The sequence below is a fragment of the Lycorma delicatula genome, chromosome 9 (assembly GCF_047948215.1).
Source record: "Lycorma delicatula isolate Av1 chromosome 9, ASM4794821v1, whole genome shotgun sequence".
Lineage (NCBI taxonomy): Eukaryota > Metazoa > Arthropoda > Insecta > Hemiptera > Fulgoridae > Lycorma > Lycorma delicatula.
In genome coordinates, this window is record NC_134463.1 from 48,679,502 (window position 1) to 48,707,123 (window position 27,622).

The window sequence follows — 27,622 nt, forward strand, 5'->3', positions numbered from 1 at the left end:
CCACATGTTGCGGGTCCGACACGTGATTTCCTGAAAACATTTGGGTGAGAAATTAACGATCACCCACCATATAGTCCGGATTTAGCTCCTTCTGGTTACCATTTGTTTGGGAAATTGAAAGAATTTTTGATTGATAAGCGACTCGTGAGTGAATGAACTTAAAAATTCTGTTAATCAGTAGCCAAATGGACTAGCGACGGGGGTATATTGAAGCTGATGTATCCCTACAATAAATGTCTTAATTTATGTGGCAATTATATAGAGAAGTAATATAAGGAACGTAATTTAAGAGAAATAAAAAAAATGTATTAAGTTTTCAGAATAAATTTTTTTACAATGAAACGGTCTTTACTTTAGAGATAACCTCTTGTATATTCTTATTAAAAAAAACTAGTTGAAATAATATGTAAAGGAAAGCTGCAAAATTACATAGTGGAGCTACTACTAAGATCTGTGATTTTGGAGTGCCAGAATACATTTTTTTTCTACTCAGAGTTTTCCAATTGATTTTGTTGAATTTTCATATGGAAATATTTTTAAATTGGAATGACATCTAATTTTTTATCATTCTAATAAGTCGTATTAAGGAATGATAATGACAGAAAAATTGAAAAAAAATCAAATCATTGTTGTGAATAATGTAATTTTTTGTTATCTATAAAATTTTGTACTAAAATAGATTCACCATGGAATTTTCAGTACAAAAGCTTGGAAGAAAAGCAATGAAATGTTTATGAGTGTAATTTGATTAATTCTCTTGAATTCTTAGATCGTCTTTGTTAACATTTTAGTTAAAGAATTTGTAGCACTTGAACTTATACATAACATAATTTGGATTTTCATTTATGCATAATATAGAAAATATATAATCTGATTATTTAAATAGAATTAAAATAAACATTTTTAACACTGATGTCATGCTATTGTTAGGATGAAGACACCCTTTTTTTTTAAATTTTGTAATGTCACTAACTTTTAAATAAATTTCTGATCTGCTATAAATAGCTTTAAAAAATTATAATGTTTTAAATTCCTATTTATTGATTAATACATATATGTAATGGACATAATTTACTCAAATACCAACTTGTGAGGGTGTATTCTGAGGTAGAAAGAGGAATGAATATATACATTACGTTTTTTTAATAGTCAATTGTGTTGAGTATCTTTTGACTAGCTGGTCAGAACTTGAAATAAATTAATTCAAGTATGGATCAAATTAGCCTAGCCCCATTTTGAATGAATAATAAAAAAAAATTCTGAACTAATGTTTTTTTTAATAATTTATCTTAGTTGTGTAAAGTCAATTTAAAATCAAAATTTAAACAAGTAAATCTTAAATCCTCAAGGTTTTGAAATTTATAATTTTTTTGTGGGTGGGGTATTAATCGGAAGTTCTGTATCAATTCATTTTTCAAATGATTAGATTTTCTCTTAATTAATTGTTGGATTGTTTATCCCAGTTGTATTACAAAAATTCATAAGAAATATTATACTCAATATTGGTTTTTTTTTTTTACATTCTGAATCCCTGTTGTGGTAGTTGGAGAGTTTATAAAAGATGAAAAAATTGTGAAAATTTAGTGTATACATTTCTATTCGATTAGGTTTTAGCAATTTAATCAGTTAAAAATGCTGCCGGAACTTGTTATCATTTTATAATTTTTATTTTATTATTAAAAAAAATGTTTGTGATAAGGAAACATATCTAATAATTTATATTCATGTTGTGTTCAGACTTCCTGTAATGATTTATGATGGCCTTAGTATGATGTTTCTTACATTTGAGCATTTCGACTAGATTTTTATCTATCATCAGTTCATATTGAATGCGAATATTAATGTTTTATAACTATATTAAAAGGTCTATGACCTTTCTATTAATGTCATCTGATAAATGGTTGACCTGTAGGTTATAATTTTTTTTAAGTTACTATTTTATAATATTAAAACTAATCATAATTTAATTGATTTTTTATAAATTCAGTTTATCTTTCACTTCCTGATTTATATACTCGTATGTATAAGGAAACTTAATTTATGAATTTTTTGATTTTTTTTTTAATATTTGAGAATAGTGTGTAATCTAATTATAATTAGATTTTAATGTTAATTTATTTTAGTCTTTTTAACATATGTGTAGTGTTTTTATGATTTTCCTTTAAGATTTTTATTAATAAGGTGTTGTTTTTACAATTAAATAATTATTACTTTTTATCATTAACAGGTGTTATTTCTGAGTTTTCTGTTGGTATTGATTTACTTTTTGAAGGTTTAAGTTTGGTAGTTGCTGCATAAATAATGATTATTTCATTGTTATAATGCATAAAGTAATGAGAATTATTTACTTGTATATGTATACAAATGAGCTGACCTATTTTTAAAGTAGTATATAAACAAATACTGTGTTCTGTATTTATATTTTGTGTTTACTACTTAACATGAATTATTGGGTGGAGTTAAAAATAAGATCTAGCATAGTTTTATTTCATTCTATTATAATTAAATGTATATTTAAAAGAAATAACAAATAACAAAGATATTTCAGCTGTATTTCAACATAAACTAAGCCATGTGTGCTGAAATTAAGCTATTTCATTTAAGTTTATACCAGTGTAGTATTTGTTTTAGATTTAAAATAGATAGATTCTGATTTTCATTGTTATTAAATACAATTATTATTTGATTTAAACCATTTTCAATTCTGAATATGATATAAATACAAAGAAAAAACTACGCTAAAAGATTAATAAAGTAAATTGGAGAACGGAAAAATGCTTATGATCTTTAAAAAAAAATTGCATAAACATGTAGCTATACATTTCAATTTTAAACATTCATTATCTATAATAGATACTGAGGAGATATTATGCAGAGAAAAATAATAAATGAAAAAATTTTAATGAAGTAATATAAATATTAATTAACAACATATACTTTCTTTTTCTGCTTAGCCTCTGGAACCACTATAAGGTATTATTTCAGAGGATGATATGTATAAATATAAATGAAGTGTAGTCTTGTATATCCTCAGGTCAACCATTCGTGAGGTATTTGGTTAATTGAAACCCAACCACCAAAGAATACTGGTATCCATGATCTAGTATTTTATACAGATTTAAAATCTGTATAAAAGTAACTGGCTTTACTAGGTTTTGAACCTAAGAACTCTTAGGTTCTATGTTATACTTATATAACATTACACTATATTAGGATATTTGTTACAGTTTATAGAATAAAATCTTTAAAAATACAAATTGTTGCCTTTTCATATAATCCCAATCAAAAGCAGAAAATCAGTTTAAAAACATGTAAATCACTAAAACCTTCTAGTCTGATTGCTCTTCCGCAACATATAAGGTGCAAGATCACTGCTCCTTATATGTAGTTGGATATGATAAAGACTTACCTCAAGAAAGATTAAGATAGCCAAAACAGCCTTTCCCATGAATAAAATTTATGGTAGAGGATTACCATTTAAGTTACTTTGTACAAGGCGAACTGGAGATTTGGCGTTGATGAACTGTGTTCTTTTTTATTCAGATTACTCTAAACTTGTTAAGAGTAATCTATTTTATAAAATGGGTGATAATAATTAACTTTTAATTAAAAAAAAAAATTAATGTTCAAACATGAATCATTTTTACAAAAAATAAAACTTAGATGAAAATTACCCACTTTAGGTGAAAATTACATTAACCAAGAAGCATAAGAAATTATATATTTCAAACTTTATATCTAAAATGAGCTTGTACAACCTATACCAGGTGTTGCTCTAGATTTTTATCTATTACAAAAAAAAGATAATCCTCAAAACGTTTTTATAAAATTTCATTTAAATTTTGTTTCTTTAGTTTTTCGTCCGAGATATTTTTCACTAAAACACCCCCAACAAATAAATCATAACATTTTAAAAAATATCATTAAATCTAAAAAATACTATTCCTGCTTGCTGGGAAAGGATAAGTGCTGTTTAAAATTTCAAAAAAAGTTTGCTTGAAAGTTTTCTAAAATTTTCTTTCTTTTAATGTTCAAAATATAAATTTATTGCATCCTTAGCTTGTAAATTATAAAAACTGGCTTTGGTAGCGTGAGTGGATCCTTCATTTCTTGTTCAGAATGAAAAAGGAAACTTCCAAGAAAGATAATTTTGAAAGACAAAATATTTTAAATAAATAAGAACCCTCTAAATTAAGTTTTTTAAATAAAGATTTTTTATTTTATTTTATTGATTTGTATGGTCATTGTGGAAGTCATCAGATATCTAATGCATTTTTTTTATTCAAAGCACATTTGTAGTTGCATTCCTTTTTTATTTACGTGGCGAGTGCTTTGCTTGTTATATACCAGAGATCATGCTAGTAAATGTTGTTAATTAGAACCCAACTACAAAATGTTGCTGAAATCGCATTGAGGAGCTGTTGGTATTAAAATAAAAACTAGATCTACTAGGGTTGGACCTATATTAACCTTTAGTTGGAAAGCTAGTGCTAGCCATTTCTATTACTTTAATACACAATGTAATGTAAAACAATGATTAAGATGTTGTTGTAATTAATTTTGTTATTATCCTGTGACTTGGCGTTTATAGACCTAGAAAAAGCATTCGATAACGTAGACTGGAATAAAATGTTCAGCATTTAAAAAAAAATTAGGGTTCAAATAGAGATATAGAAGAACAATTGCTAACATGTACAGGAACTAAACAGCAACAGTAACAATTGAAGAACATAAGAAAGAAGCCGTAATAAGAAAGGGAGTCCGACAAGGATGTTCCCTATCTCCGTTACTTTTTAATCTTTACATGGAACTAGCAGTTACTGATGTTAAAGAACAATTTAGATTCGGAGTAACAGTACAATGTGAAAAGATAAAGATGCTACGATTTGCTGATGATATAGTAATTCTAGCCGTGAGTAAAACGGATTTAGAAGAAACAATGAACGGCATAGATGAAGTCGTACGCAAGAACTATCGCATGAAAATAAACAAGAACAAAACAAAAGTAATGAAATGTAGTAGAAACAAAGATGGACCACTGAATGTGAAAATAGGAGGAGGAGAAAAGATTATGGAGGTAGAAGAATTTTGTTATTTGGGAGGTAGAATTACTAAAGATGGACGAAGCAGGAGCGATATAAAATGCCGAATAGCACAAGCTAAACGAGCCTTCAGTAAGAAATATAATTTGTTTTCATCAAAAATTAATTTAAATGTCAGGAAAAGATTTTTGAAAGTGTATGTTTGGAGTGTCGCTTTATATGGAAGTGAAACTTGGACAATCGGAGTATCTGAGAAGAAAAGATTAGAAGCTTTTGAAATGTGGTGCTATAGGAGAATGTTAAAAATCAGATGGATGGATAAAGTGACAAATGAAGAGGTATTGCGGCAAATAGATGAAGAAAAAATCATTTGGAAAAATATAGTTAAAAGAAGAGACAGACTTATAGGCCACATACTAAGGCATCCTGGAATAGTCGCTTTAATATTGAAAGGACAGGTAGAAGGGAAAAATTGTGTAGGCAGGCCACGTTTGGAATATGTAAAACAAATTGTTAGGGATGTAGGATGTAGAGGGTATACTGAAATGAAACGACTAGCACTAGATAGGGAATCTTGGAGAGTTGCATCAAACCAGTCAAATGACTGAAGACAAAAAAAAATTATCCTGTGTAATGGAGCATAAACCACAATTCTTTAATATAATTATTGAAAAGTTGGACTAAAACGTCTTTTATTTTTTTAAATCCCTGAGTGGAACTTTTGGAAATATTGATTTAATCATAGCTTAGAATACTTAAACGACAAACAAGTTGGCTGAATTGTATATTAATTTTAAACAGCTCATGAAGCTGAATAATATTGTTTATATTCAGATTCTTCTTTCAGTAACAGTTCTTGTTTGGAAAGCCAAATGTATTTTTTAAGGTTAGTGTTTTTATTATTTTTATATTTTTTATAAGTTTTTAATTTTTTTTTAATCTCCAGGACCACTCTTAGGTATTGCTTCAGTGCATGAGATGAATGATTTGTAGTGTATGTGAAAGTGCCATGCCTGACTGGGATTTGAATCCGGGACCTCCAAATGAAAGGCCGAGATGCTACCATTCGCGCCACGGAGGTCGGCCTGAATAATAAAACTGCGTAATGTAAAGTTAACTATCACGTACAAGAATAAGTACATTATAGTTATGAGAATCAATAGATAATTGTGTAAATGCTTGTAAAATAAATTGTATTGATTCAACATGTAATCTTATTTTTGTTTTCTCTTATACACAACTGTTTAAACACTTACGTACGTTTCATAATGATAAACTGAATACACATATGTTCGTATATCTGCATACATGATGAATTCATAAAATGATGAAGGGTTATGGTTAAATTGAATTTATATTTTTTAAATATTCACTTTTTATGATACTTATTTCCGAAATTCTTTTGCTAATTTTATTAATTCATCTTTCCATGGCCTACTATATTTATAAACGCATCAAATTAGTTGTTTTTTTTTTTAATTATTATTGTCTATTGCATACAAACTATAATGTCTAACAGAATTGTAGAATCGATTCTATTTCATCATAGCAGCAGGAGACAATTATTAAAATATAAAGATATTTTAATAATTGTCTCCTGCTGAAAAAAACAAACCTTTTAAAGAAAAGGTTTGTTTTTTTCTAATCAGAGATGATTCAGATTTTGAAAGCTACAATGATTTTATTCTTTTAATAAGGATCAATGTTTGAAAAATAATTTTGGGAGTTTAAAATATTAATGATATAAATTCAAAAAATCAGTTCTGTTGATTTTTCAGCTTTTAAACGATCTATTGTTTTGTTCATGTTTGTAATATGTGTAATATGGAAGTAGCATTCATAAAAAAAATCTAAATATATACAACAAGATCGCATATTTCAAATCTCAAATTTTTTCCACATTCTAAATAAATGTCTGTCTAATGACAGACAGTACTGACATCAGCTGATACCTGTCGTCACTGAGGTTGTCAATAGAGATGAATGAAAATATTTTGAAATAAGTTTTATTATACGCGTAAAATTTGGTCCATTTTGTTGTTAAAGTCTACGTTTTTGAAAATAAAAAATGACATAACTAAATGAATCTTAGGAAAGAAATTTAGCAGTTGATGGATAGATTGACTGTAAAGGAATTGTAAAGAATTGTTTAAGTTTAGTATATAAGTGAAGTTGTGGGAATACTGTGGGATTAAAGTATTAGCTTATGAATTTATCCATATTTTTTAAATGGAGAATTGCATCTGACTAATCCAATAACTGATACTAAAGATAATTACTATAGTCATTATTTTATTCCTACTGTAGTCCTTTAGTGTACCAGGTATTTCTTTATATATCATCTTCATTGAACCATTATGAATATTTTGTATTCTGATAATAATAAACGGCAAAAATTATTCTGCCATATGTGTAACATCATTATATTTATGATTCAATTGTAAGATACTACTAATAAGTGAAATTTTAATCATAGTATTTGATAATAATAATTATAATGTTTTGTAAAATGATTCTTTTCCTGTTCGTATTTGATAACTATTTTATTTTCCTGGATAGAGCTATGCTATAAGAATAAAAGTACGGTAATCAGTCAAAAAATGGGGTTTGAGTTTTTTTTATATTTATTGACGTTTCATAAATCCTTTATAAATGGACAAATAAAATATTGTCATTTAAAAATAGATTTTCAAGGTATGGATTTCAATGAACTAAAAAGGATGTAGAGGAAAAATTATTTTGTCCATGTCATATGATAGTGACTTCTAATAAACGTTAATTGTTGTAATGGAGTAGTTGATAGGAAGTACTGACATAAAAAGAGAAAATGTGCTGCATATTAAAAGAGGGGAAACAATTAAATTTATTGTTATGAAACATATTTTTGACTATTAAAATACTGATGTAGGTTAACCCAGTTATCTATTATCACATTTAAAATTTACCCCAAAAAATTGCATTTGTTATTCTAAAGCATCTATGTATCTGTATGAACAGTGTACGTAAATATATCTAAACAAATTATTGTAAATAGAAACTAAACTTAAAAAATAATTAATAATTTGTGTCCGTATTGTAGATACATTGACTACTTTTGAGGATTCTTTTTTTGTGGGTTAGTTTTTTGTCTAACAGTTGGTTTTTTTTTTAATGATTATTCACAGGAAGTCTGAAATATTTGTGTATAATTATATATGTGATATGTGAAAAATACCAAACCTGACTAGGATCGAACCAGGGACTTTTCAGATGAAATATAAACGCCCCTATCATTAAGAAAAAAAACCTGTGCTAAAAAATTAATCCAAGTGCTTTGTTTATTAAAGAAAAGTAATAATTTAGTCGTTTTTTTTAAACAGCTATGCTTAAATAAATGGAATGAATTTATAAAACAAGAAATTATTTTAAAAAATTTTACAAAAAAAATTTCTTAAAATTTAAAACAATATGGTCGTTTGAAGGAATCTATTTAGTTTAAAAGTATATAAACCCCAGAAATTTCGGATTCAGTTTGCAAACCACCATATCGGTTGATTCAAAACGGACTTCGCAACTTTAAAAGCATATAAAAGTTTATTTAGATAATTTACAGATTCGGTTGAGGTCTCATTTCGTAACAAAACACATCAAAAGTTAACTCGCTTATGTCATTAGTACCGAATTCGGCTACCTGTGATGTCACCAGTGTTGTTAAAAATGGATACATTTACTGATTCGGAACGTGCTCGCTGTGTGGTTTGTTTCACGATTTGCAATCGGCAACTGCAGTTCAACGTAATTTTCGTAAAGTACGGTAGAAGCCTCCTAGTCGGCATACAATTTACTCTTGATACCAAACCTTCGTTGACACAGGTTGTTCTGTTAAAAATACAAAATCACCGGACGCCCACGGGTCCCTAAAGCTGCTGTGGAACAACTCGGAGAAAGCTTTGCACGTAGTCCGAAGTAATCAACTTGACGTGCGTCACATGAGACTGACATTCCCTAAACGACTGTTTGGCACGTATTACGTAAATGATTCTACTTGAAGGCACAAATTAACCGCGATTCAAGACATTACAAATGACGACAAAGTTGCTCGGTTGCAGTCTTGTATGAAAATGACTAGAATTGCAGACGATACATTTTTAGACAGTGTAATTTTTAGTGAATTTTTTACTTAAGTGAATCCATATCAGTGGCAAAGTGAATACCTGTAACTACCGATTACGGGTTAGCGAAAACCCTAATGAAACTTTGCAGTACATTTGTGATACCTATATGGTCATCGTTTTCTGTGCGCTCAAGCAAACAAAGACTACGACCCGTTCTTTTTCCAGGAGGCAAAGGTATCTTTGTGGTATCTTTGGTTCTTTTTCCAGGTAAATGGTATCGTTTATTTCGACATGCTTCAAAATTTTCTAATTCCTCAGTTTGACGATGACCAAGATGGACGTCATTACTATAAGCAAGACGAGACACCGGTTAGAAGTTCGAGATTTCTTTGATACTTGATACCTAGCTCGGTGAATCGGTCGTGATGGTCCAATTGCTTGGCCACTTCGCTCCTCAGATTTGACTCCGCTAGACTTTTTCTTGTGGAGTTTCATTAAAGATCGGGTTTATGTACCGCTTTTGCCTGCTGATCTTTTTGAGCTAAGACTTTGAATTAACGCTACACCTGCAGTGGTAACGCCTGACTTGCTGGCTACAGTCTGAAATGAATTCGACTTCAGGTGGGATGTATGGCTTATTAAAAATGGAAGCCATATCGAAGCAATGTAGATGTTGGGTGACAAACTTGATGTGTTTTTCTATGAAATGAGACCTCAACTGAATTTGTAAGTTATCTCAATAAATTTTATATAGTTTTAAATTTGTGAAGTCATTTTCGAATCAGCTGGTATAATGTACGCCCATCACGTATGGTTGATAAGATATGAACCTAAAAACCAATCGTTTATCCCCCTCTCCCATTGATAACGTTTAAGCGAGGAGATAATCCAGTTTTTTACGATAGTTTTTTGAGAAATTATTGCAGTTTAAATTGAAGTGCATTTTTTATTTGCCAGATTATATAATCTCTTTATTACGTACAGTTTTTAACGAAATAAATTTTGTGAATCAGAAAAATTGTAGATTATTCAATTAGGTGCGTAAGTTTTCTGTATTCACTGTAGCACATTGAACTCGCCCATCCCTTGTTCAAAGAAATGTTTGTGACATGTTGTAAACAACATATTTTCTTGAAAATTTATTTAATTTATTTATTATAAGTAAAGTTGTATATAAACTAAAAAGTTTTCATGAATTAAAATTAAAAGATTAAAATATAGTCAGACAAGTAACTTTATATTTAAAAAAAAGAAATTAAAAACAATTACATTATAATTTATTACACTGTTTTTTTTAATATATCGATGAAATGATCAAGGCTGGCTGATTGAATATTTTTTGTTGATATTTTGTAACACATACGTACTTTGCATTTTGTCTTTCTCCTGGCTATTGAAATTTATATTTTGAGCTTTTTGGATATTCATTAAGTTTAATACGTTTAATATTTTTTACGAATGCTGTCATATTCTTGATTCATCATAACTTTTCTCTTCCACTTTTTCCAAAACACCTCATAAAAACTATAAGAAAAAATCCACAGTCGTAAGCGCATTCATTGGTTTCGCTTTGAACTTTGTGAAAGTTCTTTTCATAACTTTTCATAACTTTACCGTATAATTTGCATTAAGATTTGAAATCCATTTTCTTAAGCTAGAATTGATCAAATTGTCATATACATGAAGTATTTCATCTTCATAAAAGTATTTATCCAATGCTGCAGTAAATTGTTTTCTGTCCTTTTTGCTATCAAATTGTATTACAATTTGGACAAAAATTCAAATCGTAAAAAATGGATTATCCAATTCATTGCTGGCTATTTAACTTTAATTCTCAAGTATGCAAATCCAACAGTATCTGGTATTAATGTAAACTTACGAACTTTTAATAAAGAAAGATTCCTATGGTACGCGACTGAAGAATTTACAATTTTTTTTTTGTTGATCTTTTATAACTTTTGATTTTTATCCGTTCTTACTTCCTTGTACGAATTAAAGGAATTATTGTAATCGCGAAAAATTTCGGTTTTCAGATTTCAACGGAAATATCCATTTTGATCGTTGTACACGTCCCCTTTTGATTGCAATCCAGTTAGACCAAAAGTGCCCAAAAAAGCCAAATTTTTGGATTTTGAACTTTTCTTAACTGCAGTAATAAGCCCTTATTGAGAGCTTTTAAACGATATGTCGTAAGTGGTACTTATTTTCATTGGTTGTAGAGTTATAGCCAAATAAAATTTTAATTAATGAAATATTTGGATCTTACAAGGGGACGGCACATCGGTTCGAATCAGACTTCTTTTTTTTTAATTTTTTGTAATTTAAATATATTGAATTAATAATTATTAACCTCTGATTGTAAAAAAAAAAAAAAAATACGATAAATAATTCAATAATAACAGTGGAAAAAAAAAATATATATGAAAAAATATCAGAAGTTATTAGTGAAATAATATTTTATGTACTTTACATTTAAAAAAATGTTTTATGTAATTTAATAGGCGTACAAGGAAGTCATGTGGTGTCCAAATCAGATTTTTTAAGTGGTGGCTGTTGTTAAAAATCTTATATGAGGTAGCTGTCAAGCAAACGAGTCAAATTGGACCCAAATATATTTATTAATTTTATTTTTTTAACGATTATATTATAAATAGAGTATAATTTTGATGATATAGCGTCATTTGATCAAGGTGGTATATTGGGGCTCAAAATTTGTTGCTAATAAGAGTTTCGATATTTTTTCTCAATTACAGTTTAACTCTGCGTAGTTTTTAAGTTACAAACATAATTTTATCTGATTCAGATTTTTTTCGCTGTTGTACTGTAAATATTGTGCAATTAATTCATTAATATTAATAAAATATATATATATATATATATAGCGGCGTATTTGAAATAATAAACTGTCAAAGATAAAGCCGAAAGTGTTTTTTTTTTTTTTTTTTTTTTTATAAATAGTATCAACTAAAGTAAAAATACGTTGTATCCCAACAATCAATGTTTACTAATTATTATAATTAACTTTTCTATTTCCTTTTTTTAATTTTAATTTAACAATCTATTCATATCTCTTTATTTCCTTCTCAATTTATATTTAATTTTCTGTTTATTGTTCGTTATCAACATCATTAATGACAGAGATAAGTTTATCTCGGTTTGTTTAATAGTAGGTTTGTTGCTACGGTAAAACTGAAATTTTAATGCTTTTAATGAATTGTCGTTTAATGATAGTCGATATGTAATCGTTTTATGACTTTGTATCGAGTCGATATGTAATCGTTTTATGACTTTGTATCGCAAATAATTGGCGATAAGATATTGGATATGAAAACGAGGCTCCTTGTATGACAGTATATTGGTTGATTAGGGGAAGACATAGCGAGGATTAGCGAACATTCTAATGCAACGTAGTAATATTTAAACGTGCAGTGTTAATCTGATTTTTTGTTGGGGGATATTCAGCATTATTTTTAAATAGATTTTGCCTCTTATCTCGAAAATCCCTTGACCATATAAGGAAATTTGCCGCGCGCGCATGTACACACCTTTTTAGTGTAAGAATGTCCCGCATATGTATTTAATTATAAATGCAAGTGTTAGTTATAGGATGTACTACGTGCATAATATTTTTAAGGTTTTGGAAATGGAAAAGTTACTTAACGATAACGTAGTTCAAACTTGTAATAATTAAAAATAAAAAGGTTTACTTAAATATATATTTTTTAAAAATGAGTAAATTTGTATTGTAAAATTTATATTTCAATATTACTCAATTCAACTTAAAAAAAAAATAATAAAAATATAGTAAATATTTTCTTTAATCGATTATCTATTTTGCTATCAGTAAAATGTTATCAGTATTATTACTTTCATCCTCTGCGTTAGTTGTATTACCTTTTGCTTTGCCAAAAAAGGATATTCTTCCTATTGCTTGAAGAAATCAGAATACAAATTTTATTGTAATTTTTCTGGATTTTCACCTCTTGTTTTATAGTCCTCTAAAAAATTTGACGGTTTCTTGGGTTTATCGAGTTATTTTGTGAGTATTTTACGAAGTTAAATTCTTATAAACCATTTTTGTTGCGCTTTTAAATGTTCGGTTTATTGGAATATGACGTAATGTTATATACAATCAGTTAATGATTGATTGTATGTAACATTACGTCATATACCCAGAAGTGATAACTTTTATTTTTCCAATGGCCAGTTTTCTTTTAGCAACATTGAAATTTGTCTGTAACTGGCATATTTCTCTGTAATTCTCTAAATTTCCATTTTGAAATACATTTTACTAGTTATATATATATTTTTTTTATCTAATTCTTTTTTATTTTTATATTCATTCATCATTCTAAATATACAGACGATTTTTATTTTACATATCTTGCTATAATAAGTTATTCCGGAATTCCAGTGGTCGTGTCCGAATAAAATTGTAAGATTCTAATCTTTATTTCCCGTAATTTTTCAACAAATATTCATGTATCTCTAGTAAATTTATACGATGGGGTTTTCTTTTTTAAGAATTATTGTAATATTTACAATAAAGTTTTAAAAAAACTAAATTTTTTTATATTATCGTTCATTGGTATGTTTCAGTATTTAATTTTTCAGAGTTCAAATTGTGCGCAGATTACTCGTATAATTTTGATAATGTGGTGATCAGTTATTATTTTTTCATTTACCTTATTTACTTGATTTATATTCTTTGGCGTTTTTTACCTACCCTTACTTTGTGTTATAAAATGTTGGAGAAAAAAGGCGATTAGGCTGCTGTGTTTTAGGTTTATAAGTTAAAATAAACTTAATTTACATAATTTTATAATAAATAATCATTGCTTAAAAGACAGGATGTATCCTTATCTAAGTTATTACATTTTATGGGTAATTTTATCTGTAAGTTATTGAATAATAAAGTCACGTGATTTTAAATACAATATTTTAACACTGGTGTAGTTTTACATTTCTTGCAATACAGTTGTAAAGAAAATAGGGTACTTGCGTATTAACGCCACCGCAGGTACAGCTTTATTTTAAAACAAAGTAGTCAATCGGATTTCGGTGGAAAATGGGCCGAAACAGATTCAAAACAGAATATAAGTGGTTATTTATATTTATTTATTTTATAAATATACAATAAATAAATACTCAAAAAATTACGGTGTTAATTAGTCAAGGTTAGCGAGCGTAGGTTAAGTTTGGTTAAATTATATTTATAAAATAAATATTTATTTATGATAACCCTATATCGGCCCATTTTCCACCGAAATCCGATTGACTACTTTGTTTTTAAATAAAGCTGTAGCTGCGGTGGCGTTAATACGTAAGTACCGAAAATAGCAATCGTGTGACTTGAAGAAAAGTTTTCTTATGATGGGAGCGGGACGTATTCGTTAGTTGTGAAAACAAAAGGATGATTTACTTAAGGGTTAGGGTTAGTTTAAGGGGGTTAGGGTTTACTTAAGGTTTAAGGGTTTAAATCGGGCTTTACGGGAACCTAAGGACGGAAAATATTCGTAGTTGGAAAAAATTTGTAAAACTCTTTCAAGATGAACGAAATTATAAAATGTTTCTATCCTTAAGCTTTAGAAATAACCAGAAACTTAAATATTTTTTTAACAATATAAATCATATGGGTTGCAAGGTATTTTACAGCTTTATCGAATACGAACATCTCTGTAAAATTCTATGGAAGGATTATTTGTATAAGTTGATCTTGTTTGAACGAAATTAATATTACCTGATTAAAATTTGACAAGATAAATTGTATGATTTATTATTGTAAATGCCGTTCGGGGTCACCATTCCTTCTACCCTATATATATTACGAAATACAGTAATAGAAAAAAAATAGAATTTCAAAGGTAATTAAATATGTATCTTAAAAATGTTGGATGTAACCGAGTTTAAGACGTGTTGGCTAACTGCTAAAAACGAATCCGAATTGGAATTTTGGAAAGAGAATGTTTGTTTTTATTACGATGACTTTGTATTTTGTTTGATTTTGTTAATAAAATAACAATTTTTACGATAAAATAAAGTGTAGGGAATGAAAATAATGTAAAATTCCCGTATATTTACAGAGAATTTAATTTTAGAATTTCATTTAAGTTGCAAATATTTTTTTGAAAATATAACTTTTGTACACGTACTGTCTATTTCGTTGTTAATTTTTGTAGAGGAAATGCATGAAACCAGCTAATAGAAAAGTCTCATTACAAATTATTCAACCTGAATATTTTTTTTAATGAAATTTGGTAAAAAAGTGGGTAAATTACGCGAGTAATTTTTTTTATTACTGTTATTACAACTACAAAATTACTATCATAATAGGTCTATATTTTTAAGTATTATTCAAGTCTTCGATTATTGATTATATTTAATTTGTTATATTTGTTTAAAATCTATAAATAATGAAAATGTAGATTCCTTTAAAACAATTCGTTTGATAATAACAAAATATTTTTTTTTTTAAATCGATTATGAAGTTTTATGTTACTACTTTAAAAATATAATTGTGTAGTATCATTTTGTAAAAACTTCTTTAGGTTTCTTCTTGGTTAAAATACGTGAACTGCATGACTTAAATCGTAATAAATAAATAAATAAATTCCTCTTAAAATAGGCTAGTGTTCATTTAAAAAGCGGTCTTTAATGTAGTAGGAAGTCACTGTACATGTAATAAATAGTATGACGGTGTGTTGTGCTGTCAACGGTTGAACGCAGTAGACGCTGTAGGTAGAATGTTTTTTAAATGAATTCTTTTTTGTATTATCTTATCTTGGCAATTTTTTTCAACTACCGTTTAAAAATGTATGAATAGTTGTTGCTTTTTACTTTTTGTTACAAAAGAGTTTATTACTATCCAAAAATCATTTCGATTATTTTTATGAATTTGTATGTCAATTTTTTTAAGGTTTAACTTTGGTCAAACGATATGATATTGGATAAGATTAACATTTATTTTTTGACATACATCTCTTGTATATTTTTTGTTGAAATATAAAAAACAAAATTTATAGATACACAAAAAACTGTTACATTTTTTCTACATTTTGAAAAATATATATACGATACTACTTTTTTTATAGGATACGTATTATTTTGAAAACGGCCGCCGGTTTTTGGAGTCATTTTGAACTTGCCAGGTCACCGTCAAATGTTACAGTTATACAATTTAATACGAAACTGAACTTACCAAAGTAGCTTGCGAGGATCAATGATGGTTTTCATGTCCAAGTTAATTGGAAAACCGAAAGGGAATGGAACGTAGTTGCTGGCTTTTTTAAATTCTTAGTCTTACGGATAATTACTGAGGGGGTTCTGATGGTGTTATAGATGTATAAATAGAATAACAACCCGGGTGGATAGGGGTTCGTCTTGGTGCTTCGCCAAGATAGGTGTTTTGGCATCGAGCTCCGGTTAGCTGATATATTTGCTGTTAGGATGAGATGGATGTTTGGGGAACTCTGTGATAGTGCTGCGGTGTGGAAGGGTGTAGGCATTGACCTCGCTCCCGAAAGCGGACCAGAGCAGAGATAGATAGGGTAAGTTTTCATTAGAGGTTTATGAAATTTGTGAATCTGTTTCTTGATTTTTAAGTAAATCAAGAGAACTTTGAGTAAATTGAGTTGTAGGACGAAATTGTTTAGATCAACTTTGTTTTGTTGGTATCAGGACAGTATTTATGGTGTTTAAAGAATCAACCAAGTAATGATATGAGTGCATAGTCTAATCGAAGTTAGATATAGGAAGAGTTTTTGTGTGAAACCTTCGGTGTTAGAGAAAGGCGCGGGGATCGCGCTTCCCCGAATCGTTTAATTTGATAGTTGGGGGTTGTAAGTTATGGTAGGTGGTCGTGATAGGAACAGGTCATAAGAAGGCAATAGTAGGTTGTGCAAATATACTGTTGGAAATATCTGCCTAGGCATTTGCATCGGTGGCATCTTGACAAGGCTAAACTGATGACTGTATTGTGTTTTCAAGTTTAGAGGGTCTAAAAGACTACCTCCGTTAAAGCCCATCTGGGCTAAAAACAGGAGGGGGGGGGTGGCGACCGGGATCATCCAAGGCGGATATCCTACCTTACAGGGTCGGGATTTATCAAAAATAATAATTTTTCTTTTATTCCTGATTGGGATTTCTGTCTTCTATTATGAAATTTTTCACGTTATTTAAATTAAATATATATGTATATTATGTTTTATTCATCTTCTCTAAATTCACCAAAATCTTTAGCAGTCAAAGTTAGTTTCTTGAGTAATTTTCAAGAAGTTCGTTAGAACTTCGCCGGTAATAGTCCGCAGAACTGGACGGCACGGCGAAATCAACGAACTATGTTCATAGTTCTAAACATGACCTAACCTAAACGTGAGATGAAAATGGGGAAAAAATTAAAAAATTGACATGAAAACATTATATTTCAGTTCAGTTAGATTTGTAATAAGGGATACTTTCAAAAAATACCTCGAATTTTGTTAGACAACGTTTTTTACTAACATTTGATGAACCACGGGACTCGAATATGTCACTTTTCCTTAAAAAGGTGGGTTTACGAATCGCGCCGCTAGGTAGCAGTACTTGATAGTATTGCACTTGGTACAAAATCTTGATAATGTACTTGAAATTTTTAAATTTAAAAGAAAATATACTACAGTTCGTTTTAATCGTAAGTGCTCTTATATAAATGAATGTACCGAAGATGAAACAATATTTTTAATTCCCATCACTTCATTAAAATAACAAAGTATTAGTTTACATGAGATTATAGCTGCTAATAAAACACAAAAAATCACGAACAGTAGGAAAGTGTTGCAAATGTGGCAACAAAGATTTGTTACGTAAAACAGAAGTAGATTCGATTGGTAAAATTTTTATTCTACAATTAAAACTATTTGAACTATCTGATGGAGAAATAAAAAAAGTTCATTTAATAATAATAATATAAAAAGTGTGTTCAAAAATCGAGGGTTACACTTACAAAGTAGTAAGTGCAATATTACATCACGGATATTTGATTCCTGAAGGTCATTATACTAGTTTTAATAAAAAAGGAAAAATATGGTATGAAGTGAATATGACAAATATTGGCCGAGAAATTCAAAAAATGGAAATTTTTTTGTTATTGAAAGACAATAAATTTTAATAATAAATCCATAAGATAACAATCAGTAATTCATAAGAATTTTAAAGAATTTTCTTTAAAAAAAAATACATGTTAAATATGTGTAATAGACAATAAACAATGTTTAAGCGTTCCATATAATAAGCAAAAAATAGAAAAAAATTGTTACAAAACTTTTACCGGCCCATTTCATTTATTAAACAACGAATAATCAAAAGAATTATATTATTTCTGTAAATGTGATATATGTGTTATATATAATGAATTATATATACATTGTTTATTATTTGTTATTGTATATCTATTGTCTATTAAATATATTTAACATGCATTTTTTTTAACAAAATTCTAAATTAATAACAGATTTTGATAATAGAAATGTTGTGTCTTAGCTTTTTTGATATCACTTTATGAAAAACAATTTTATTTATATACAGAGATTTTTGTTTTTGAGCGGAAGAAATGATATCTGCGAGACTCTTACCGTACGGTTTACAATTTCATTGTAATTTTTTTTTATGTATTACAGAATATTTGTTCTATATTGATCACATTGTTGGGTTGTCACTTAAGAATAAAAAGATTCAGATAGTTCTGGGTTCGAATCTTGGTTAAAATTTTTTACATGCTGTAAAAATTCCATATCATATTTCAATGTATATACTTGCCTCATTCTTATTTGGTGATCACATAAGTGTGGTTATGTGGTTCATCAAATAACATAATAATTGGATATAAAGTATATCAGGAATAAACATTCGATAGAAACAAGAAGGAATTGAGATCGCAATGAACCAGTTTAATAATTGATGGTGATGAAAAATATGTTATTATTATAAAGTAATTAAAAAGGTCAATTGCTAGAATATTTCCACGTGTATTTTTTGTATGTCATAAATATGTTTTGACTTAAGAAAGCTATTATTTATTACATAAAAAATCTATTTTTAGTGTTACGGATTATAAATATGGCTATAAATTATATAATAATGATAAGAAATTGAACTGTTTACTTACTAGTGAATACGTTTTATTATCTATAAAGAAAATCTCAATTAATAATGATGATAATGGATTATAACAGTTTTTTTTCTCTTTTTAGGTGTTAAAATATTGGGGTTTTATTAATAAATAATATTATTTGAAATTTAAATAGTTTGGAAGTTTATATTATTACCGAGTAGTTTATGTTTATAATTATAATAAAATATAAATTTACATTTTTATTTAATGTATCTAAAATTTTTTAGTATTTAATAATATTTTTTTTTCCTTTAATTTCAGATTAAGTTTTTTAGTGCTCTTTCACCCAAAATGGTGGATACTGCCAAAGGTGAGTAATAAGAATTTCTTTATATTATTTGAATTTTTTTGTTTGGGTTTATTTTTATCGGTGACTACTTAAGTAGAAAGTTGTTTTGCTAAATTATAAACTGAATTTTTTTCCTCGGGCATTATTAGTCATCACTCCTATAAGAAGATAATCATGATTTGACTTTGGAATATTTAATTGATATGTTCTACTTGTATTTAATTTGCATCATTTATTTTACATCATCATTCTATTTGTCATGTTTATTTATTTACGGTATTTTGTTTCAAAAGAATGTTTGTTATTAAGGCAGATTGAGAATAAATCAAATAAATCCACTGTATTCATTATATATTTTTCACTTTCCCATGTAGGTAGCGCTAAAGCAGAGGTATAGCTCTAGAAGGGTAATCGGTCCAATTTTGGCACATGCGGTTTTCATCGGATCTTGACGTTTTGACATCTAAGGAACTCAAAAAACCGGATGAAAACTTCCCAGATGTTAATGTTCATATGTACGTGTTCGGTTTTGGGCTCTAAATCACCTTATATCCAGAACTACTGAACCGATTTTGACCAAACATGTTGTGATTACTTCTATTTATTGGGCATTGATGCCATTAAATTCTCAAATTAAAAGGTCAAGGGGGTGAGGATATAGAGCAGTCATCCTCAGTATCTCGAGATTTCGCCTAATTAAGGCCATATTTTTCTTACGCACATTCGTTAACAATTAAAAAAAAAAATTTGCAAAATCGCACCTCCAGCCCATAAAATTCTGTAATCTACTGCTATGTTGTGACGTCACAGGTGAGCGGTAGAATTAAATAAATGAATAATATTTAAAGTGTAAAATAGTAACTCGGTCTGGCTGGGTCTTGAACTAGATCGCCCGGTTGACTCGGTACATGGTGCGTTAAGCCTCGCGGCTACACCAGTATGCTGACCGTGCAAGCGAAATTTGTTCTACGTAAATTGTGAAATTACATTTTTTTAGTTAGTACCGACCATCGCAGCTAGAACTGTCTCACCCAGGCGAATGAAGTACGGTATGCGCGTACACTTCAGTTAGAATCATTGAATTAAATAAACAAAAAAATACATTTAAATAAAATTATAAATATTTTAAATTAAGTTGTGTGTGTGTAAGCCGTGCATCAGAAATGATCCACAGTTGTCGGCTTTTTCTATTAATTTCTCTAATGTTAACAATTTTAATTGTTAGGTTATTTTTTTTTACAAAGTAGTCTCTTATGTACAATTTTTCTTTTATTTTTTGGTTGTTTCTTTTCCTTATTTTCTTCATTTTCTTCAGGTACGCCCATTTTTTTTTGGTCCATTTTCTTCTGGTGCTCTTTCTTCCTTCATCCCCTAGAAAATAAATCTATATATATATATATATATATATATAAAAATGTTAAGTTCGTTTTTGTACGGCTTCAAAAACTCAAAATGTTCTGCACCGATTGAGCTCAAATTTTAGCACGATATATAACCCGCATCAAAGATTGTTTTCATTCATTTTTAATAAATCTATCTATCTATTTTTAATTTGGAAATGTAAACAAAGGAAAACCAGTCAGATCAATGCAAGATGGCCGCTGTCAAACACAACGACCAATCACAAAGAGCCCGTATGGCCGTTGCCAATGTAAACAAAATCACAACTAATTAAGTAACAAATTTTCTTTGAATTATATTTAACTGCTAAAACATCTGTATTTTATTAAAAAAAAAAAAAAAAAAAAACGCCAACACAAAAAGAACAGCCACCAAGAAGGACAACTGCAGTTGGTGATGATATGAATGATTTATAGCGTATGAAAATGTCATGCCTGACCGGGATTCCAACTCGGAACCAACGGATTAAGGTCCGAGACGTTACCACTCGCGCTACGGAGGCCGGCAAACATATTCGTTAGGAGCCGAATAAAAACACGACTTACCAATATGGCGTTGTGTGTCAAACCAATTTTATTCGGGCTATAATTACTTTTAATACGCGAAACCCTTTGCAATGATTGAACATTAACTTAAACCTCTTCAAAAATTATTCCTTTTGAACTAAGCCACATTTTGATATCATTGCTTTTCTATAACACGGCTGTAATTCTTTTCGTTTAATGATAAGAAGCGTTGTCGAAGACAATAACTGAATTCTCTTCCAAAGGACATAATATACCGCTAAACTATTTCTAAATAATTCAAATTCGTGTAATTTTTTTACGAATCGCTTTTTTATCAAAATCTCACCTTTTTCTCAATCGACCCGCGGGGTTTTGTTTTCTTTGGAGACCGTAATTCATTAGTAGATTCATACTCGAGAATCACGTTGTACACTGAAGCAGCACAACTTCTACTTACGTTAGCAGTTTATTAACATCTGAAATCAACGTCGTTTGATTATTCTGTAATTTGTAAGCATTTAAAATGATGTGTTTTTTCACGACTAAAGGGATTTAAGGATTTAAAGGGATTTTCACGACTTTAAGGGATTTTTTTCGCAGCCCACAAATCTTTATACATAAAAATGTTAAGTACGTTTGTGTACGCTTCAAAAACTCAATATTTCTGCACCGATTGAGTTCAAATTTTAGCACGATATATAATTCGCATCAAAGATTGTTTCTATCTATTTTTCGCATCAGTCACATACCCGCGACCACGAGAAAACAGTTTTTTTAACGGTCAGTTGTGTACCAGTGACCGCGCCATCTGCCGGAAGCGAGGGAACACTCGCCATACTAGGTAACGACAACCGCAGTCACATGTGAAACAATACCTGTTCCCAATTACATTGTTTATTAACAAAAAAAAAAACGTATCCACTTGCATCTGATTCAGATTGTTATACAATCTGAATTAAATATTCACTTTAATCGAGGTACTTTTGTGTGATCATGTCGTGATTGAGCTGCGCCTTTCACCAAGCTCTGAATTTATTAGAAAACTACCAACAGTGGGATATATGTATTAATGACGCGTCAACACTGCACATCCAAACCAAATTCGCGCATTATTCGCAATTATATTGACCGCTTGCTTCCCTTCATCTCTCACAGAGTTATGGGAAAGATATCGATCGCATATGGCTGAGGATATTTTGCATAGAGTACGCCTAGAAAATACCAATATGACCATGGAATTTACAGAAGGCATTTACAACGAAGCATTGATAAATATTGAAGACAAGTGCTTAGCTATTGCAAATAAAGTTCTTAGTCAATTGGGAATGCCAGCACCCACCCGAGCTGCGATTGCTCCATTTGATGTGGATTTACGTCGTGAACAGAGTTACAACATTGGTGATATTCAGTCATATGTCCAATCAAACATTCCCAAATTAACGCGTGAACAGAAAGGCATTTATGATCCCATAATGCAAATGATAAATGACGGAGTTGGGGGGGGGGACCTTCTTCTTGGATGCGCCAGGAGGAACTCGATTCCCCCCCCGAGGGGAGAAGATCCCACCTCGTAGCGTGTCCGGTCGCTACACCATCCCCTCTGTTCCTAGCCAGTAGTGGCTTTAACGGAGGAAGCCAGGAAAACATTCCTCATTAGATTGATTCTAGCAACGGTTCGATCAAAAAATGACAATTATCCTGTTGCGGAATATTAATTAATCAACCGAAACTCTGCAACGGCACGCGACTTGCAGTTAAGAAATTGATGAATAACGTAGTGGAAGCTACGATTTTAACGGGGCCTTTCAAAGGTGAAGATGTCCTCATTCCTCCAATGCTCATAATCCCTACCGATACACCATTTTAATTTAAAAGATTGCAATTCCCAATTCGATTGGCATTTGCAATCACAATCAATAAAGCTCAAGGTCAATCTTTAGAATTATGTGGTTTAGATTTAGATGCGGATTGCTTCTCAAATGGGCAACTGTATGTTGCATGTTCCCGAGTCGGTAAACCAGATGCCTTTATATTTACGCAGACAGTGGAAAAACAAAAAATATTGCATATCCACAAGTATTGCAAAATTAAACTTCTATGAAACGTATGCTTTGTTTTGTTTCTCATTTCTCATCCATGCAACCACAATCTACCACAGCAAAGTGTGGCGGGTAGAGCTAGTTGCTTTATAAATTGTTTCCCTATTCTAAACTTAATTCTATCGAAAAGTCCTCATCTTTTGTTTTTTCTGTTTTGAAGTTTTTTTTTCATCTGATTTTTATATCCTGTTTGGTGTTTTAGTTTCCAGTGCTCTTTGAAAATTTGTTTATTTGGTTTTTTTGGATTCATTTCGATCATGTGCCTGACAAATTTTAATCTTATTACTATTTTAAATCTTGTTTTTTTTATACAGTAACTTATTTGATGCTAGGGTGTTTTCTTCTGTTTTTCTGGGGCCATAGGTAATCCTTAAGATTTTCCATTTACTTTTTTAAGATATTTTGTAGGCCAGTCAGATTATTTTCTGACTGTTGAACTTTGTCATTTACTTGCAATTAAACTTTCCTTTTATTTGCCTTTGTCATTGTGTGGATTGTTGATATGTTAGAGTCATTTTTATGATGGTTTTCTATACATAAAAAATAAATTTTTGGCAATTATCTGGATAAATTAGTTAATTTAAGATTAGTTTTACTAAGAATATATGTGTTATACTATCTATCTGTGTAATACTCTTTCTGTAGTACTTGGTCAGAAATACTGGATGATCTGATTAAAAAATTGTACAAGAAATGTTTTATTTTTAATGCTCTCAAGAGAAGTGACGACAATTATTTGTGGTTAAGTGATTACAGAGATAACTAATACTACAGTTAACAGGAACTGGAGGACTGATGACATGTTTTTAATTAAATATCTACAGTGTAGACTGATTTACTGACATGAAAATAATAAATACTATTCTACGTCGATCTTCTACAGTGATTTTGGTAATAAAATGCAAAAAAGCATGAACTTTTTTAATTTCCCAAACATGGTTGACTTTTTTATTTTTCCAAATGTGGTACATGGATGTGTTCATTTATGCGTAGTGTTTAATGTAGAAAAATGTTAGTTGATTATTATTTGTTTTATTAGTTATTGATAACAAATAGTTGCATGGTAAAAAAAAAAAAATACCATGAAATCTATATTTTATCCTCATGTAATATTTTATTATTATTTATTGTGATCATGACTAATAGAAGTTTCTGCATAGTAGTAATTTTCTAAGTTTTACAAACATGTTTATCAAAAAAAAATATCGCCTTATGTTAAGATTTCTTTTTTCTTTATATCTGCTTGTCTTTATAAGAATAAACAAGAGTGCTTTCAACAACAATCTTTATATAACCAGCTGCAAATGTTTTGAATTGTCAGCGTATTTAATATTATGTGTACAATGGGTGTTAAAAATACTCAGTCTCTTTGTATTATGCAAGCATTGATGCATGCATCTGTCATTTTAAATGTAAACTGTATTTTTTATTTGTATTTTATTTTACATGAACACTGTTGCTGCCAGCTGAAGAATTTAAATTATCAATTTTTTTTAATTATTGTGTTATCTGTCAAATTTCCTCTGCTGAGTTGAAGCTGTATATATGTACATGTAATATAACGCACTGTTTCATGAAAAAGGGTCATGTTAGTTTGTTTTTTTACACTATCTGTTCAGGCTTTCTAATGGCTATGATGCATAAAATTTGGCTGTGGCTGGCACTTTCCCTAGTAAGCTTGATATAGGGTGATTGATATAGAAAATGGCTGTCATTCAAGAGCAATTAATGACTCACCTCATATCTACTATAGCCATTATGATTTTATATATGAAATATACAAAAGATAGTAATTTTACACTTAAATAACAAATTTCTCTAACTTCTTGTTCATTGCTTTTTTGCTACCTCAACGTATAATTCCTTACTAGCATCCTTTTCATTAGATTTTATTACATTATATATATTTATATAGATTTTACATAGAATGTTTGTAAAGAAAAAATTACGCAATAGAACTCATGGCTTGTTTGAAGTTTTCTTATTTAGAAATTTACTCTAAAATGTTCAGGTTTATTGATTATAGTTATTTAAAGTGAAAACAGGAATTGGTTGTATGAAGTAGCGACTGTTGTATATACACTGCTGTATTAGAAATTCTGAGATTAAACAGTAATAAGAAAAAAGTAATAAAATCTAACTGAAATGAGGCCATTAAGGAAGTATGTGTTGAGATAGCAAAAAATAATATAGTTGAAGTTACAGAATTTTGTTGTTTGTTTAGGTTGTAAAATTACATAAAATAAATGTAGTGTTAAGGAATAAAAATGATCAGCCATAAATCAGAAACCTTAAATATTCTAAATTTGAGTATTATAATAATAATAATAATACTATGAATTTACCTTTTGTTACAAACTAGTTGTATGTAAAAAAAGGGTTATAAAATTATATATAAAATAAAAATCAGTTTATGTATGAGCTCAGTTAGAAATACAAACAGACAAAAGTTCCAAAGCATTACTCCATATTATATGGACACCTGTTTTTCAATTTTTGAAAAGCTGCTTCAGGTTCATTGTGTGACCAATATAATCAGTTTTTTACAAATAATTTTGGCCAATGAATGGATTTAAAAGCATAATTCTGTTTCTGATATTTTATTTAGTTACATGATAAAAGATCATCAGAGTTCATTAAATACATTCAAGTTATTTTTAAGAAATAATAATTTCAGAAAATAAAGAGCTTTTACAAATTATATTTTAGAGATTTATAAAGATTATATTTTAAAAATGAAGATCGTCTTGTTAGAAATATGATTTTAAATAAATAAATAAATATATATATATAAAGAAATAGTATAACAAAAATTATTATCAATAACTTATACAGTAAAGAAATAACATAAAATAGCTCAGAACACAATCTAGAGGTACTGAATGAGGTTTTGTGCATATTATGTTAGTTATATATTTGACTAGAATAATCCATTCCATTAGAAAAGAAAAAAACATGTTGAACCTAAATATATCACATTCACACAAGTTGTGAATAATTAATTTCATTAATTAAAATTTCATTTGGGTATAACTGGAACTAACAAAAATAAGTACCACTTATAATATATCATTGAAAAGCTCTGAATAAAGACTTATTACTGCAGTTAAGAAAAACTCCAAAATCAAAAATTCTTTGGATTTTGGTCTTTTTTGGACACTTTTGGTTCAGTTGATTGCAATCAAAAAGGGAGGTGCACAACTAGATCTTACAACAGTTCAAAATACAAAATTTCAACATCCTACGGCTAATCGTTTTTGAGTTATGCAAGATACATACATACAGACATCACGCCGAAACTAATCGAAATGGATTTAGGGATAGTCAAAATTAATATTTCTGTTGAAATCTGAAAACCAAATTTTTTTGCGAACACAATACGTCCTTTACTTTGTATAAGGAAGTAAAAAATGAAAACCACATTCAAGATTATGTAATATGATACACGTACATAGAATTTTAAGATTCCCACTGTCTCTACCAATGCTTTATATAATAAATATAATGTATATTGGGTCTGAAAGGTTTAAAACGAGATAGCCCAATTTTTGATGATTTTATTAACGGTGCTACATATCTTGTATAGAAACTCATATTACCTGCCCTAAAGAAGATCATGTAACATCATCTAACATGACGCATAAGTATAAAATAATGAGATTCTCGTTGTCCCTACCTGCTTGCTGAATGGTGAAAAAAAGTTTAATTTTCAGTTTGATATTGTGTGTCTAAAAATTTTTTCAACATGGACCACTGTGAAAAACACCTGTGTTGACTGTAACAAAATTTATTTCAATCAGATTAATAGGAAAAAGGTTATGCATGAACAAATGTAAAAAAAAATGTGCAGGTTGAATATATAACCTTCTTTTTTTATCGGTTAAAAATTGAGGCAATTCCCAAATTTTCATTATCCAATTTTTACCACACAAAGAAACAAGTAATATGAAAAAAGGAGTAATGGAAAATTTCAGTTGCTTCCTTCAATGACTTTACAGAATAGAGAATGGAACCCGCCTATTGTAAATTACTCGAAACATTTTA

The 27,622-nt window shown here is 29.1% G+C and overlaps 1 protein-coding gene across 3 annotated transcripts in view; it reads left to right on the forward strand.

Moving 5' to 3' along the window:
- Positions 1-27,622, forward strand: part of LOC142330179 (uncharacterized) — a 152,964-nt gene that overhangs the window by 11,770 nt on the left and 113,572 nt on the right. For all 3 annotated transcript variants that reach the window (XM_075375287.1, XM_075375286.1, XM_075375288.1), the window contains exon 2: positions 19,545-19,593. In XM_075375287.1, the coding sequence (XP_075231402.1) occupies positions 19,575-19,593 (19 nt within the window). In that variant the 5' untranslated portion in view covers positions 19,545-19,574. The remainder of the gene's footprint in view (positions 1-19,544; positions 19,594-27,622) is intronic.